At 45.2% G+C, this 14,832-nt stretch overlaps 1 protein-coding gene across 1 annotated transcript in view; it reads right to left on the bottom strand.

Moving 5' to 3' along the window:
• The window catches only part of LOC138452821 (meprin A subunit alpha-like), a 222,283-nt gene that overhangs the window by 151,047 nt on the left and 56,404 nt on the right, over positions 1-14,832 (bottom strand). Inside the window, exons 6-7 of the mRNA XM_069605162.1 lie at positions 13,182-13,357; positions 254-475 (exon numbers count right to left, since the gene is read on the bottom strand). Coding sequence (XP_069461263.1) covers positions 254-475; positions 13,182-13,357 — 398 coding nt within the window. The remainder of the gene's footprint in view (positions 1-253; positions 476-13,181; positions 13,358-14,832) is intronic.

The raw sequence follows: 14,832 nt of genomic DNA, 5'->3' as shown, positions 1-14,832 counted from the left end.
AAATAAATAAAGGAGATTACTTTAAAGGCAAACAGGAATTACTAGAAGGTAGGCATAGAACCCATAGAGGATCAGTGTGGCCTAGCCGGATATGCATAGATAAGCTATGGCTACGACTTTGACCGAATGTGTGTCCATGGTGCCTCAAGCAAACAAAGAGCTCCCTGTCTCATGTCTTTAAACCAGGCCGGCCTGTCAGCATCATTGTGAGAGTCCATTTGCACACACTTTTAGGTGCTTGAGCGGTACTTACGGCAGTTATACATGCGGTTAAGTCGTTCTATGTCGAGAGCACTAAAATCCAAGCGCTGTCCTATGATGTCGTTAAACTCAGGTATTTTGGCAGTGATCGTGGGAACACTGGCATTCTTGTTGAAGGAGAAAGGGCCGTAGTGCATCACTGATTCATAATCATATGGAGTGTTCAGGTCGGTAATGAAACTATCATCATATACGTTGAAGTTGTGTCCCATGCCTGTGTAAAGATACAAGTTTAATACAGAAAATCTTGCATTTTTAATTATTCCACAAAAAACAGAAGTCATTTTCTCACATGTGACTGTTAATTAGGGAAAGCTCTTTAACACAAGATCCAGAGACGGTCCTTCAAATCAATGTTGTAACACACATACAAGCAATACAAGCAAGGTTCTTTTGGTCCACTCCTTTAATTCCACTCCATGTTTTCAGTATTCCCACACAGCATGTATTTGTATACAGTAAACCTAACTGGAAGTGGTTTATACAGTCAGTGGTTATCATGCTGTGGTTGTTGATTTGAAGGACCAGTTTATAGGGTGTGCCAACTGCTCCCATATCAACTGAATAAAGATAACATGATAGGCAGATCAAATCAGTTCACTCTCCCATCCATCATTGCAGAAATCAGGATTAGAGTGACTTTATTAAAAGTAGAAAGTGCACATGGCACTGCACATATGTGGGTTGGATGGCCTAGGAAATGAAGGGTACTTTTAATGTTACACACACTTCATAAGTGCACAAAGATACACGGTGAGAGATGCTTAATTAAATAAATAATAGCTCCCTCAAGGAGAATACAGTGTCAGACAAAAATATATTTAAAAATGGATAACTCATGTGCAAAATGGTTTCCAGGCCTACGCCTGGTGCGGAGGACTATGACCTATGCCAAGAGTTTTCAGACAAGCAACAGGCTGATACATTGAAGATAGTCTTTGGCAGCCTCTCGCAGTGAGGTAATTAGGTTTGTTAGGTTAAGAATGGAAATTGGCAGAAAAAGCAGACAAGCTTGTGATGAGGCCAGATAAGTATCTATGCTCTTATTGAAGAGTTTTTTGATTTTGAGGAACTTTTTTGTACAGATATCATGTACTTGTACCTTTGCGACCTATTTTGAAAATGCTCCTTGTACTTTTTGATTCCTCCCTTAATGTATTTCTTTATTATATTTATATTTGTCACATGAGTGTAGGCCAACACGGAGACACTGAGTTCCTCTAGTTTTTCTTATTGAAGAGGGCACAACGTGTATCATGCAGACTATTCTGAGATACCAGCTGTATTATTTTGGAACCATATAATAGAGTATATATATATTTCTCCAACAGTATAAGGCACTAACTAACTTGGCAGCACCTAAGCAATAAGATAAGGATTAGATATCAGTGTGTGGAAATGTTCTTGGCAAGAGTTAAGCACTGTCATAGTTGTGTCCAGCCAAGTCTAAAATAAGCATATCAGTTGCGTCAGAGAAATTTGTGCCAGCTATGCGAATGTGGGCTTGTTGTACATAAAAGTTATGCTATCCAGTGATACGGAAGGAATTTTTCTTTCTCTAAAGGGACCTATCAGAAGCAAACCATGTACAAGGTGGTCATTTGCATAAATATGTTGCATCACCTAATAAGACTTTAAAAGCAGGTTAAAGGCAAAATGTCTTTGAGTGTGTCCTGGTATTCCAACTATAAAGGCTATGATGAAATGCTCCCAGGTGTCTGATTTTCTCTTGTCTCTCTCTGAGGAGTGTTCATAGATGTCTGGTGCTTGATGTTAGATGGGGAGCAGGGCCCCAGTTCACCAGACCTGGAGACACATGATGTAAGTCCAGCGTCAATGCATGGTAAGCAGAGTGCAATGGCAAGATAACTCAAAAGGTATGTGGAGCTTAGTATGTCTGTGCATGCATGTGGGTGCGTGCATGCCTGTGTGTCTGCATGTATGCTTGTGCATGTGTGCTTGTGGGTGTGTGTGCATGTGTGTGTGTACATGTGTGCGTGCATGTACATGTGTGTATGTGTGTGTGTCTGTGTGTGTGTGTATGTGTGTCTGTGTGTGTGTGTGTGTGTGTGTGTGTGTGTGTGTGTGTGTGTGTGTGTGTGTGTGTGTGTGTGTGTGTGTGTGTGTGTGTGTGCATGTATGCCTGTCGATGTGTACTTGTGGGTGTGTGTATGCATGTGCGTGTGTGTGTGAATCCTTCATGTTCCCATTCAGAAAGTAAGCAGGACTTGCACAGATTGGGAAAACCGGTTTAACAGCGTATTACTTATACGTCAGCTTTTACTGTGGGCACTTGGCCCATGGGAACTGGGCCAATACCATGAACTCTGTGGACATAAACAATCAAGCAAAAAACAGTACAATCACAGTCTACTGAGATGTCAGCAAATAATAAGATTTAATACATTCTTCACTGAACACTTAATACAGAACAGTCAACTGAACTGCCCAAACATTTAAGACCTAACTTTGATGCAGACAAAGTTGTCTCCAACAGTAAATTAAAATCATTGTGTGTTTCATTGATTTCATGTACTGTGCTCGGGGCCGAAGTGTAAATGTTGGCACTGCTTTCCCCAGTTGCTGCATGTACCGAATCTGAATTAATCTCCACCCGCATTGAACTTTCATGAGGGGCAGAAATATTGGAACCCCTGTGGATTTTTCCTGATTTTTGCAGCTGCAAAAAGAAGATGAGATCCATAATGATCCCTGTAACTGCCATCCATCATGCACATACATGGTGGGCAGCCTTTACGACTGTTTTTGTGAATAGGTGTAAAACTGCACCAAGATTTATCTGCATTACTTATACCCATTCAAATACATAATCAAAAAAGCATGGCGAGGGCCATAGACATGGATGTGTATCATTTTAAACTTCTGGATGGTGTTCCAACCAGAAGGGGTTAATTGTTTTCCAAGGGGTCCTCAGTGATGCAATCACCAAGAGCACCATCAGATTTACTTTAAAGCTGCCAAGGGCGCCTGATAATGGGGTCTAAAGTTCGGAGTGAGAAGCTGTTGAAGAATTGAAAGTGTCACATGTGAAGTAAGAAGACATGAAGTAATGTAAGAGGGTGTCGTAAACTGCGGATTTATGCTTTAGCCCGTTGGTTCAGCATGCTAACCCATGGCACAAATAATGAGTCAACTTTAAAAATGATGCAATTAGTATAATCCTCTTATTAAGAGGACCATTGTTTGAAAAATCTCATATAGCCCCCAGGTTACCTACATACACCCCCACTTTTGGACAATGATCGCTGCAGAGATGAGGAAGGAATACGTATGAGTCCTGGCCAGAACACTAAAATCTCCGGACCTCTCTTGCTTCCCCTGGGACACCCGCATCCTGCATCCTCTCACTACTCCATGCCTTTCCTTAGATTGTGTTTCCCCAGATCTTCAAAGTGACTGTGTGGGTTTAAAGGTTGGTCATTACTAACCTCAACTGTGGCATCTGCTACAGGTCACCCCTACTTTCCTAAATCAGTTTCCAGTGTGGACTTGGCATCCACAGTAATGTGGGGTCCAAGAAGAAATGCGGGAAACAAGGACTGCAGAAGGTGACTGTAGCATAGACAGAGGCAATCAATCTATAAGACTTAAACCCCTAAAAGGAACAGTCTGTCTCTAGGGTTGTAAAGGTTCATAAGGAGGCATTAGAAACATATGGGGAACATGAGACCAAAATAGACAATGAGATTTTAGTTGGGAACTGGAATATATTCAGACATCAAGAGCCGCAGAAGATCAAGGGAGGAGGACTTTGTTTTCCAGCATCAGATGCGTGTGCATATCACACATGAAGATTCATGGTCCTAGGATTTGCCTGAAGCAGGTGATGGTGAGGTATTTGACTAAGGAGTATCACGTGTCCTCTGTTTACATTCAGTAAGAGGGAGTGCGTGCTCTCCCACCTCAGCTATGTACAGAGTAGCCACAAAGTGTTTAGAAAGTGGCAGTGAGTGGCATCATCATTACTCATCATTTCCAGCAAGGCAGAGCTTTTCTGATAGAAGTGAAGAATCAACTGAGCATGATCCCAAATAAAGCCTGACATCTGTGCTTCAGTGTATCATCACTGTGGTTAAAGGACAAATCAGTATTCCTGATTGTTGCTGTTTCTCCAACATCCCTTTGAAATTGGCGTCTCCAGGATATGCAATTTCTAACATCCACATACATGCTAACATTCTAAAGCACCTCGGAGGTAGATTCCATAGAGAAATAGGGAGGAATTTAATTTCACAAAGGAATGCATTGAGGTTTGAATTATTCCAGATGTGAGAACGTGAAAAATAGCAACATTTTTCAATGTCAAATCAGGAGTCTCCCGCCTAAATCTGGAGGGTTGGCATATATGGCTGGATGGCTGCCGATGTGTTCTCCTGGTTCACAAATCTATCCATGGTAAGGCACCACGGTATCTATCCTCCTCTATCCAACTCTACAAGTCTTCTCGTAATCTCTGCTCTGCCTCCTTGACTACCTTTGTGGCTCCTCACCCTCCCTGTGCTTCCTCTCCGGCTCTTTCTCTCTTCTTGCTCTACTTTTATGGAATTCTCTTCCCCCGGACATACGAGAAACAGTCCAAATGGATTTGTTCAAAACCAAAGTAAGAGACTATCTCCTCGCCTCTCAGTTACCCTCTTAACCTACCTCTCATCTGCCTACTATTATTTTTCCCTCAACTCTAACCTGCCCCTGTCCATCACATCCTCTGCCTCCAATGTAGCACTTCACAGGCATGGTCACATCCCGAGCATAGCAGGCTGTACTGCCTACCTGTGCTTGAAAATGTCCAATGTTGGTTGTCCTTAATCTATGTATGTGCACTTATGTATTGTCCCTGGTGACTGTTCCATTCACTCCCCTCTACAACCTGGTCAGAATGTCCCTCGAACACACCCCATTGTAAGAAGCTCACTGCTTCCCGTCAAATCTGATTTCTTATCTATAGTACGTTCTTTTGTGATGAAAAGAACATTGTTCCTCCTGTAAATAAATAAATAAATACAAATAAAATTAAATAAATAAGTATGCATACACTGGCAGTCTGAGAGGAGGAGGGGCCAAAGACTTTGATATGTGCGACAGCTAAGATCCTATGACAATCTGATCAGGCACACCTCACAGAGGCATACCAAAAGCTCATAAAAGATATCCATGGATTACAACCCTTCATAGTGTGGGAAAAGCTTAAAGCTGTCTGCATGGTGCGTGCAAAAAGCAATACAGTTAGAAGAATAAAGAATTCTTCTTATTCTTAGGGTAGTTATTGAGCGTGGATCTAGCTTTGAGAAGCAATGGAGCACTCCACAATAACAGGGGGGGAACAACATGTTGAAGGGAGCAAAGAAATAAAGGGTTGATAAGCTAACAACAGGGGAGAGGGAAGGTGGCCGATTGTCAGCAAGGGATCTATAAGCAACCAGGGGACGAAAGAGTGCAAGGTCCAAAAATGTTATTGAAGCAAGAAAAAATGCCATGAACTACTTCACAAATCTGATAAATGAAGGTGGCACTAAATTACCATGGTTTAAGCACATACAAATGTATTTAATTAAGGTAGGCCAACATGAGGCCTGGCAGAACCCCGGAAGCATCACAAAAAGCTCACGTTGAGCAGTAGAAACTGCTGTTTATACATGGGTTGATGTGCATTATGCTATTAAGGACATAGGGCCTCATTGCGACCATGGCGCTAAGGGGTTAACGGCGCCGTAAAAGGCTGCGGCGCCGTTAACCCCTTAGCGCCTAATTACGAGGTCCCTTTGCGGCTCCCGACCTTAACGGCTGGTCTGGACCAGCCGTTAAAGTAGGGACCCGCAAAGGGACCTTGAAGGTAATTATGGTACCGCAATTTGTGGTACCGTAATTACCGCCTTCCCCATTCCCATTGAGCCCTATGGGGCAAAAATGGGAATGGGGAAGGGCCAATGGTGCATGGGGAATTACCGCCCTGCCAACCTTGGAATGGGGTGGTAATTCCCCATTGCACCATGGCGGACTCGTTACAATACCGGCAGCAACTATGGTGCTAATAGTGCCATTGGTTACCGCCGGTGTTGTAATGAGGGCCTTAGAATGCAGGCAGGGCAGAGATTATGTTTTAAAAAGTGTGGCCGTGTTGTTAGATGCCACAGAGATGCAGGATTGAATGTAGACTCTTTTCCTGGAGCGGATGCAGAGTCTATATTGCCTTTGAAGAAGGCGGCAGGCCAGTTTGTCAGAGGCTGCAACTGAAGATCCTTATTTCCGCTCCGCTGCTCTGCACTTGCATTTAAGGGCAGCCAGATTGGAGTCGTACCAAGAGTTGCACTTTTGTCAGGTGACAGCACCAAGAATGTAAAGAATGTTGGAGATGGAACGGTAAAAATTAGAGAGGGCTGTATCAGGATGGGAGTCAGCCACAGGAGTAGAAGGAGGAGAGAGGTGGAGGTAAAGGCAGCCACTGACACTCTATTCATTGGTCGGATGACCTTGAAAGCAGGAGGTGGAGTAGGATGTGCCATTGCTAAAGAAGAATAGAGCTTCAAGTGAGTAGAGAATGATCAGTCCATGAGATTGAGGTAGTGAGAGGAATAGAGAGTGGGATGTCTGTGGAGATGAGAGCATCCAGGGTGTGGCCAGCTGTGTGCATTGGACCAGAGGGTAGAATGGAAAGAGAAAGGGAGTCACACAGATTGCAGAAAGGTCCTGAGGAGTCTGGTGAGTCAAGAGTCAGCGGGAGGAGTTGGGAAGAGGAGGAGAGGAGAGGCCAAGTCAGCCCATTCCAAGAGGAAGAGGATGGACAGGCCTGGCGGCTGATAGAAGGTTGCAAGAGTAATAGAGGTGAACGGGGAGAGAGAGCCTGCAGACCAGGATTTCAAAGGAGGAGTAGACCTGAGTGGCAATAATGGAAACAGGGATCCACTCAGGAAAGATCAAGCCTACTCCCCTTACTGTCCTGTTGGGCCTGGGAACAGAGAGGATCTTGTAGCCTTCGGGGAGCAGTGTGTCAAAACTCGTGACAGAGCTATCCTTAAACCATGTCTCAGTAAGAGCAAGAACATCAAGGTCCAGAAGTTCAAGGAGGCCCATGGACGGCTCATTGTTCATTAAAGAAGTTAGCATCCCTCATCCCTAGGCCATGATATCTTGCAATCTCTTTGTATTTGACCCTGTGTGGCGCCTTGTGTCTGTGTGTACATGTAGGGAGTATAGCAGGTGTTCTATCTGTGTTAGTTTCTAATTAATAGGCAGTGTTTTTCAATTATGGGTAACGTGTGATGGGACTGTGTATGAAATTGAAGTGTCTCCGATTTATTGGGATTTCAGCTACTACTAATGCGTGTGCTGTGTTTTCTGTTGCCACCGGGGACACTCTTGAGTTATTGTTAATGGGGTCTTTTGACTTTCCGTGTTACTGCACCTGGCCTGCAAAGAAAGGTTTGTGTTCATATAATGTTTAAATAATCTGGGAGTATCCGGCCGACGTCCTGGGAATTTCTACTTGTGCCTTTGTTCTTCTGCTCTGACCCTCCCTTATTTTCACGCAGCCTTGAGACTAGTTGCCAACTCCTGTCGGAGCTCTGCACAGATATGTATTTTTGTGGATTCAGCGTTTTGATTTCTGTTAAAGTCTTGAGGCCTTTCGTTTAATTAAAAACATTCTGCGGTTTCCATTTTAAAGAAGATGGCTGCCCAATTACACTTTTCTATGTTAGTGAGCTATATTTGTGTGTCGTTTATGTTGCAATCGTCTTATACATTAAGCATGTTAGTGTTCTTCCTGTCTCGTGGATGCTATGTTAATATTCTTCATGTATAAATGCATATTTTACCTAGTGTAAATGTTCTTCATGTTGAGTCCACATCTGCTTTGTTTCTAATGCATCTGTTTGTTACTGTTACAACAGTAGTTTGACTGCTTTTGCTATCTTCCGCCTAAATTGTCTCTATGTCCTGCTCTACCCGCCTGGGATAAGTGTGGTACAGTGGCCTCAGTGAGTAACGTTTCTCACCTGTGTGGTATTGGGCCTGGGGAGGGGCAGCAGCTAAAGATGATGCATTGATCTGCCTCTCAACAGTGGCATAGGCCTGTGTAGCAGGCAGTCATACTTTTGCCTTTAGGCATAGTCTTTCCAAAGAGTTTGGAATCGTTCCAGAGGGCTGAGTCTGCATGTGGTGTCTGATCTGACTTTCATGGGTCAGTATACCAAATGCAGACTCAACCCTCTGGACAAATTCCAACCTCTTTTGAAAGATTAAGCCTAAAGACAATTCTGGGCAAAAGAAGGTCCTTAGTGCTCACTATAAGGTTTTCTTTTCAGAGGGAATTGGCATCTGGCAGTGCTTTGAGATTTTTTGTCACAACCTAGCTACTGTTGCTTGACATGTGATCTGCTGATTCATTTCTGCCATCATCTACCAAGCTGACATGCACACATTAGAATTCTTCCATGCTCTGTCTAGTGCCGCTTGTTTGACTCTTGTTTCAAGCTTCAAGCATGCTATATCTGATTCCAGTCAGCGGGCTGAATATTGCTCTAATCTGAATGCAATGGTTTTTATCTATTCCCTGATTTTTATCAACATTTTTCTTACCAGAAAAGGATGACCTATTGAGCTATTTTGTACACCCGGGTTGGGATGCTGGAAGGGACTAAAGACTCAAAGGGGAAATTCCCAAATGGGGCGGAAGCCTCTCAGTCTAAACATCCACCCTCTTTGGAAGATCTGGATCCAGTAGAAGACCACAGTGAGCAGTCGAGGGAACATCTGGAACAGAGATGCCAATGCAGAGAACAGAAGAGTATTGCTCCCATCAAGGGGAATTTAATAGCTTAATAGTAAATGCTGGTCAGTGACAAAAAGCAGGCACACCCAACTGCAGCCATGCTAAAACAAGAAGATCTAGTAACGCATAGCAGAACCTGTATGCATCCCCTCGCCTTTCCCTGCATGCACAATGTGCACTCAGTGTGATGGTGGTTTTCCTCCAGGGCACAAGTGATGACGGTTCCATGTGTTAAAATCGTGGCAAAAATGGCCGTGAACACAAAATATTGCGGCATTGTGGTTTTGACGCTGCAATCCATGTAAAGGATGCGGGGGACACCCCTGCAACCCCCGGACCCATTAAATCATTTAAAGGGAGTGGGGGACACCCCCGCAAACCCCCGCTCCCTTTAAATGGTGTAATGGGGTACACCTTTAATGGGTCAAACCACAGCATTTTTGCCACGATTTCTTTTACAGGCGATATTTTTGCCGCAATTTTATCACTGCGTACCGTGATGACAATGTATCTCTCAATATCAGGTTTATTCAGTGGCGGAGCCAGGGGGGCAAAGTAGGCGCTCCCCCCTCTGACTTCACCCTGGTGCCCGGTGAGACCCCTCTGGCTTCCGCTAGGCCTGGGCTGGGGCTGCGCGCATGCCATTAATTTCAATGCGCATCCCGGCCTCACACACGCGTCGCACACACTGTCTGAACAGCAGAGCAGAGCGGGTGCACGGCTTCGCCAGGCTGCTGCTTACTCAATCAAAATAAAATGTGATTGTGAACATGAACACAATAGTAGAAATGTGTGTGGGCTGACACCGACAGTAACTGGCCTGGCTGCTTATTTCAAAATTGTTTGAATGTGAAGTTAGTTTGGTTACGATAGCACTGCAATATGTGACCAGTGGTGCACCACCAGCAGTGACTGCTTTTGAACACTGAAACAAACAACGAGCACACAGTAGCAGCGCCAGGGGGCTGCGGGTTGGCTGCCTGGCTGATTGAGGTTCCAACTGCCACAATTATCCATTCTACCGGACCGGCCCCCTCCCCTTCCTGGACGCGATCATTATCATGCCGGGACCAGCTAGAGGCACAGAGTTTCAGTTTGATGTTAGGGTGGTGGGGGCCCGGCGGCGCCGGACTGGGAGGACGTAGGCTGGGTGCAGGTGATGATGCATTGCATGCAGCCAGACAGCCTGGTGATGCTCATGCATTGCAATGCATGCAATGCATGAAAATGGCACTATGGTGTGAAAGGACACACTGCTACCTGAGCAGTTCCATTTCCCCCGTGGCCTGACCCAGGCCTGTCTGGACGGCAGATCTATGACCGACGTGCAACCCAGGCACATTTGTTCCAAATGTAGCCATTCACAGCGCAGAAAAAAACTGAACTGCCACGTGCCTTTTGGGCCACTCCACGTCCAGACATGCACTGTGACACACAGAGTAGTCAGTCCGCCGCCAGCAGCGCCCCCCCCAGCCCAGCCTGCCTGCCCGTTCCCGTTGTTAGTACCGTCAGTTGTGCCACTGGCTTGCTGCTGTCCTGCGCCCACTGCTCTGGCTGGTCCTGGACTCCTGTCTGGACCTGTGGACCGTTATCAGACCCGGCCGTGTCCGGGCTGACTCGTGATTCGTGAGTGACAGTGACTGACTCTCGTGCCTGGCGCCTGCCCTGCAGCCTAGATGCCCCTGCTGCAGTACCTGCGCCTGCTGCCAGCCCTACCCCACCCAGGAAAGCAGCAAGTAAGTGGCTCTTACAAAGGGGCCATTATACACTGCAAAGTGCAAGCGTGTGTTGCTGGAATTGGAAACCTGGCACGCACTCATTTTACATGCATTAGGTGCATGCTGCATTGCCATTGTTTTGAAGCTGCTGCTCAACGGGTGCATCTCTCATTTACTTGCATAGTCATTAACATATTGCTTTCACAACGGATTCAGTTCAGTTAACTACTCTATATGACTGAGCATGGGTGTGTGTGCAGTGTGCAGTGTAATGGGCAATTAGATGGATGGATGAGGATTATAGATAAGATAAATCGAGGGATAGAATATAGAGACGCTGGTCTATGTACTATCTATCTATCTATCTATCTATCTATCTATCTATCTATCTATCTATCTATCTATCTATCTCAGTCTGTCTATCTGTCTGTTTACCAGCCCAGGCCCAGCAGCCATCTAGTTCAAATCTATTAACGCGTCTACGATGTGCAGTGTAGGTGTGTTGCTGCTCTTGGTGTGCTGGTGTCTATGTGTGTTTAATAGAGCTGGTATGTCGCAAGGTCGCCGTCACGTTTGCAAAGTTGAAGGGTGACAGGCCGCGGGCAGACGCTAGGAAACATTTTTTTGAGAAGGGTACGCTGAAGAGCCTGGCGTGAATATCATTTTGTATTTATCCGCTGTTATTTAAGGGAGTATTGAATAGTTCCACAGATTTCGGTCTGTGGGCGCCTTGTGATCGCCCTGCCCTGCCCTATCACAAAACATGCACGGTATGGAGATAACAAGCCGCCTGGTGTGCGGCCGGGAGTTCATTTCAGAGGCAATGGCATATCTATTTTTAATAGATGGTGGTGGGATTGGAGATGTGAGGGCAGTCGCACGCCAGGCCCGGTCTTAGGGGAGGGCGGGCCGGGCAACCGCCCGTGGCGCCACACCCCCAGGGCGGCATTAGCCCCCCCCACGCCAGCTCGGGAGAGTCTTTCAAGGGCTCCCCTGTGCTGGCGTAGTGGGAGAAGGTGCGGCAGGCGGGCTGTTGCTATTAAATGTGCCCGCTGCGGCAGAGAGCATTTAATAACAATAGTGTGCGCATGCACCCTATTCATATAATTTCCTTCTCGCCATAGCAAGGAGGTTTAAAAAAAAAAGTGGCACATCCTGGCATGCCCCCCTCTGCCCCGCCCCCCGTTGACCAGGGGCGTAAAGGGAAGGGGGAGGTGCCTATTCACCCAGGGCGCTGCTGCCCCTAAGGCCGGCCCTGTTGCACACCATGTGAAGCTCTGACTGAGGATGAAGTCACACTTTCTGTTTGCACCCACCGCCAGTCGGTTGTGGTTGCTTGTTGCAGGCAGCCCTGAATGAGAATGTTACACGGCAACACAGTGATTGGAAAGTGGTGGCAGGCCTTGTGCTGCTGTGCTTGCCATATGTGCATATGAACATTTCGCACTGGTGGCTGTGTGCTGCGTCCTTGTGTATAGACGACGTGTGGGCATTTCGAATACAACAGATCGATGCCTGTGGTGTGTGGATGTGACAGTGAGACACCGGCCTGCGTGTAGTGTAGGAGTCGTCGCTCTCGCCAAGTACCCTAGACAGATTTACCCTGATATGTTTCCCCCACTTATTACTGGTGTACTCTAGATGGTGCAGTGCTGGGTCTTGTTGTGGGGCTGAACTGTGAATCTTGGGGTAGGAAAACGGCATCACCTAGTCATATTTGTGGTTGAACCGTAAAGTGATGTCCCGTTTTGGGAATTAGCAGTTTGCAGACAGCGAAGGAAAAAAACAATGCTGAAACATACTAATTATAGTATTGTTTTAATTTATAATTGAACATCAAATAAATGCTGCAACATACAGACATAATTCAGGAAAAAGTATACCTCGCTAACAACAGTTCCTTGCTATACCTGCAAAATTAAGGAAATGGTAGTGACCCCGACCCCTCTCTTACCCGACCGGTGCGATCGCGGCACACCCTGAGGAGCACTTCGCCCCCCTGGCATAAAATCCTTGCTCCGCCATTGGGTTTGTTCCCACCTTGGAGGATGCCTCTGCTCTCATTCTACTTTTAACCATAAACACACAGCACCACCTCCTTCGTCTGTGTTGTTTTCTGGAAGTGCTGTTGTCAGGAAAGACTGGGATGACCCTAGCAAATGGGCACCTTACAACTCGAGTCTTGCCCACAGAGAAAGAGAGTGAGACTGAGTCAAAGAGACAGTGGAGAGAGAGGGCGAGAGAGAGACAGCAAGCTAAAGAGAGTACACAGACACAATCAGTGCATGGCACGCCTGGTACAGTTAGTATAATGAAAATAGAATAGAATCGACTTAACTTCCGCAAATGGAAAAGGATTAGAAGAGAATAACCTATTTCATAATTGAAGGGATGTTGGAGTAGTTGCAACTAACCTGCCTCAATTTCATCCCACCAGATTTCCACATAATCATCACGGTCCGTTCGGGATTGCTCGTGGTAAAATCCCAAGGCGTGCAAGATCTCATGCTCCACGATTGCCTTATGATCACACCTCTCCCCAATGGAAAGGTTTTGCCCTGTCCCTAAATCTCCAACTTGGGACCAGCACCTATGAAAGAGACAAAGAAAGTTACTTATTTAATTGCATTTATTAAATTTAATCAGGCAAGATTTCAATATATAAGCCAACGCAATTCACACCATCCTTTGACGAACAATTACTATAATATAACTAAAGTGAATTCACCTATTATCGTTATGGGTGACTTCAATCTTTGGGCAGAAGACCCCCTAGTTGTTCCTTTCACCTCAATTCTCTCAGCATTGGAAGCAATTGGCTTCACCCAACAGGTCAATGCACCAACTCACTCAGGGGGCCATACCTTGGATTGGCTATTAGTGCACATAATTCAAACCCTTGCCACCAGCACCTTGGCCTGCCCATGGTCTGATCACTTCATTGTCAATTCGACAATCATACTACCCCGCCCTCTTTTACAACTTGATCTAAAACCATCATCAGAAATGTTTAAAATGTTACACCTATATCCTTCTCTGCTCTGTTATCCAATAAATTAGGTGATATTAACTCACATGATGGAGACACATCCGAACTTTATACGTTTCTATCCTCCTCCATTAATGATACCATAGATACCATGGCCCCAGAAAAAACAAAGATCATTAAAGCTGAAGCTACTAACAAATCTTAGTTTTCTGACAGGATTGTTGTAGCCAGACAAACTAAAAGAACTAATGAGCAAGAATGGAGGAAGAACCCATGTCCTACCTACCATTCTGGAAAATACAAACAATCTGTTAAAAAATGCAAGAGAATTATAATTGAGTCTAAAGAGAACTTTTATAACAACGGTATCGATAATGCTAAATCTAGTTCAAAATAACTATTCTAAGTCCTGAAAGACTTTGAAGATAACACCTCTCCCTTTCCACCTATCCTCAGGGATAACACATGGTGTCAACAAATTCAGGGCAAATTTACACACAAAGTCACAGGACATCGTCAAGCTATTGCCAAACAACTAGCCAACCTCGGTGAAAATGTTGGCTTTAGTGCAAACTGCCAAAGTAACACTCAGGTTGTTAACACATCCGTATTTGAATTTCACGCATGCAATGAACAAGAAATTAAAGATATTATAATTACTATGAAATCTACCTCTTGTATTGGCGATGCGTGCCCTTCTGACATGCTAAAAAACTCCTTGGACGTGCTCTTACCATGGATCACGAAACTTGTCAACTCCTCCTTTCAGTTTGGCATAGTGCCCGAGGCTTTGAAGGAAGCCTGGGTTATGCACCTTTTGAAAAAGCATTGCTTGACCCTTCCATGTCCAAAAACTACAGACCCATCACAAACGTTCCCTATCTTTTGAAAATCTTAGACAGAGTTGCGTACATTCAGCTGCAGAAATTCATAGAGTAACAGAACATCCTTAATCCAAATCAGTCTGGTTTTAGGGCACAGCATGGTACTGAAACGGCCGCCTGGACCTTAAATCCAATATCACTGATATCATTGAAAGAAAACACACCATGCTGCTACTACTATTAGATTTTTCA

The sequence above is a fragment of the Ambystoma mexicanum genome, chromosome 4p (assembly GCF_040938575.1).
Source record: "Ambystoma mexicanum isolate Mex_15411 chromosome 4p, UKY_AmexF1_1, whole genome shotgun sequence".
Lineage (NCBI taxonomy): Eukaryota > Metazoa > Chordata > Amphibia > Caudata > Ambystomatidae > Ambystoma > Ambystoma mexicanum.
The sequence above is the reverse complement of the archived record's forward strand: the minus strand, read 5'-3'. Positions and strand labels throughout refer to the sequence as shown.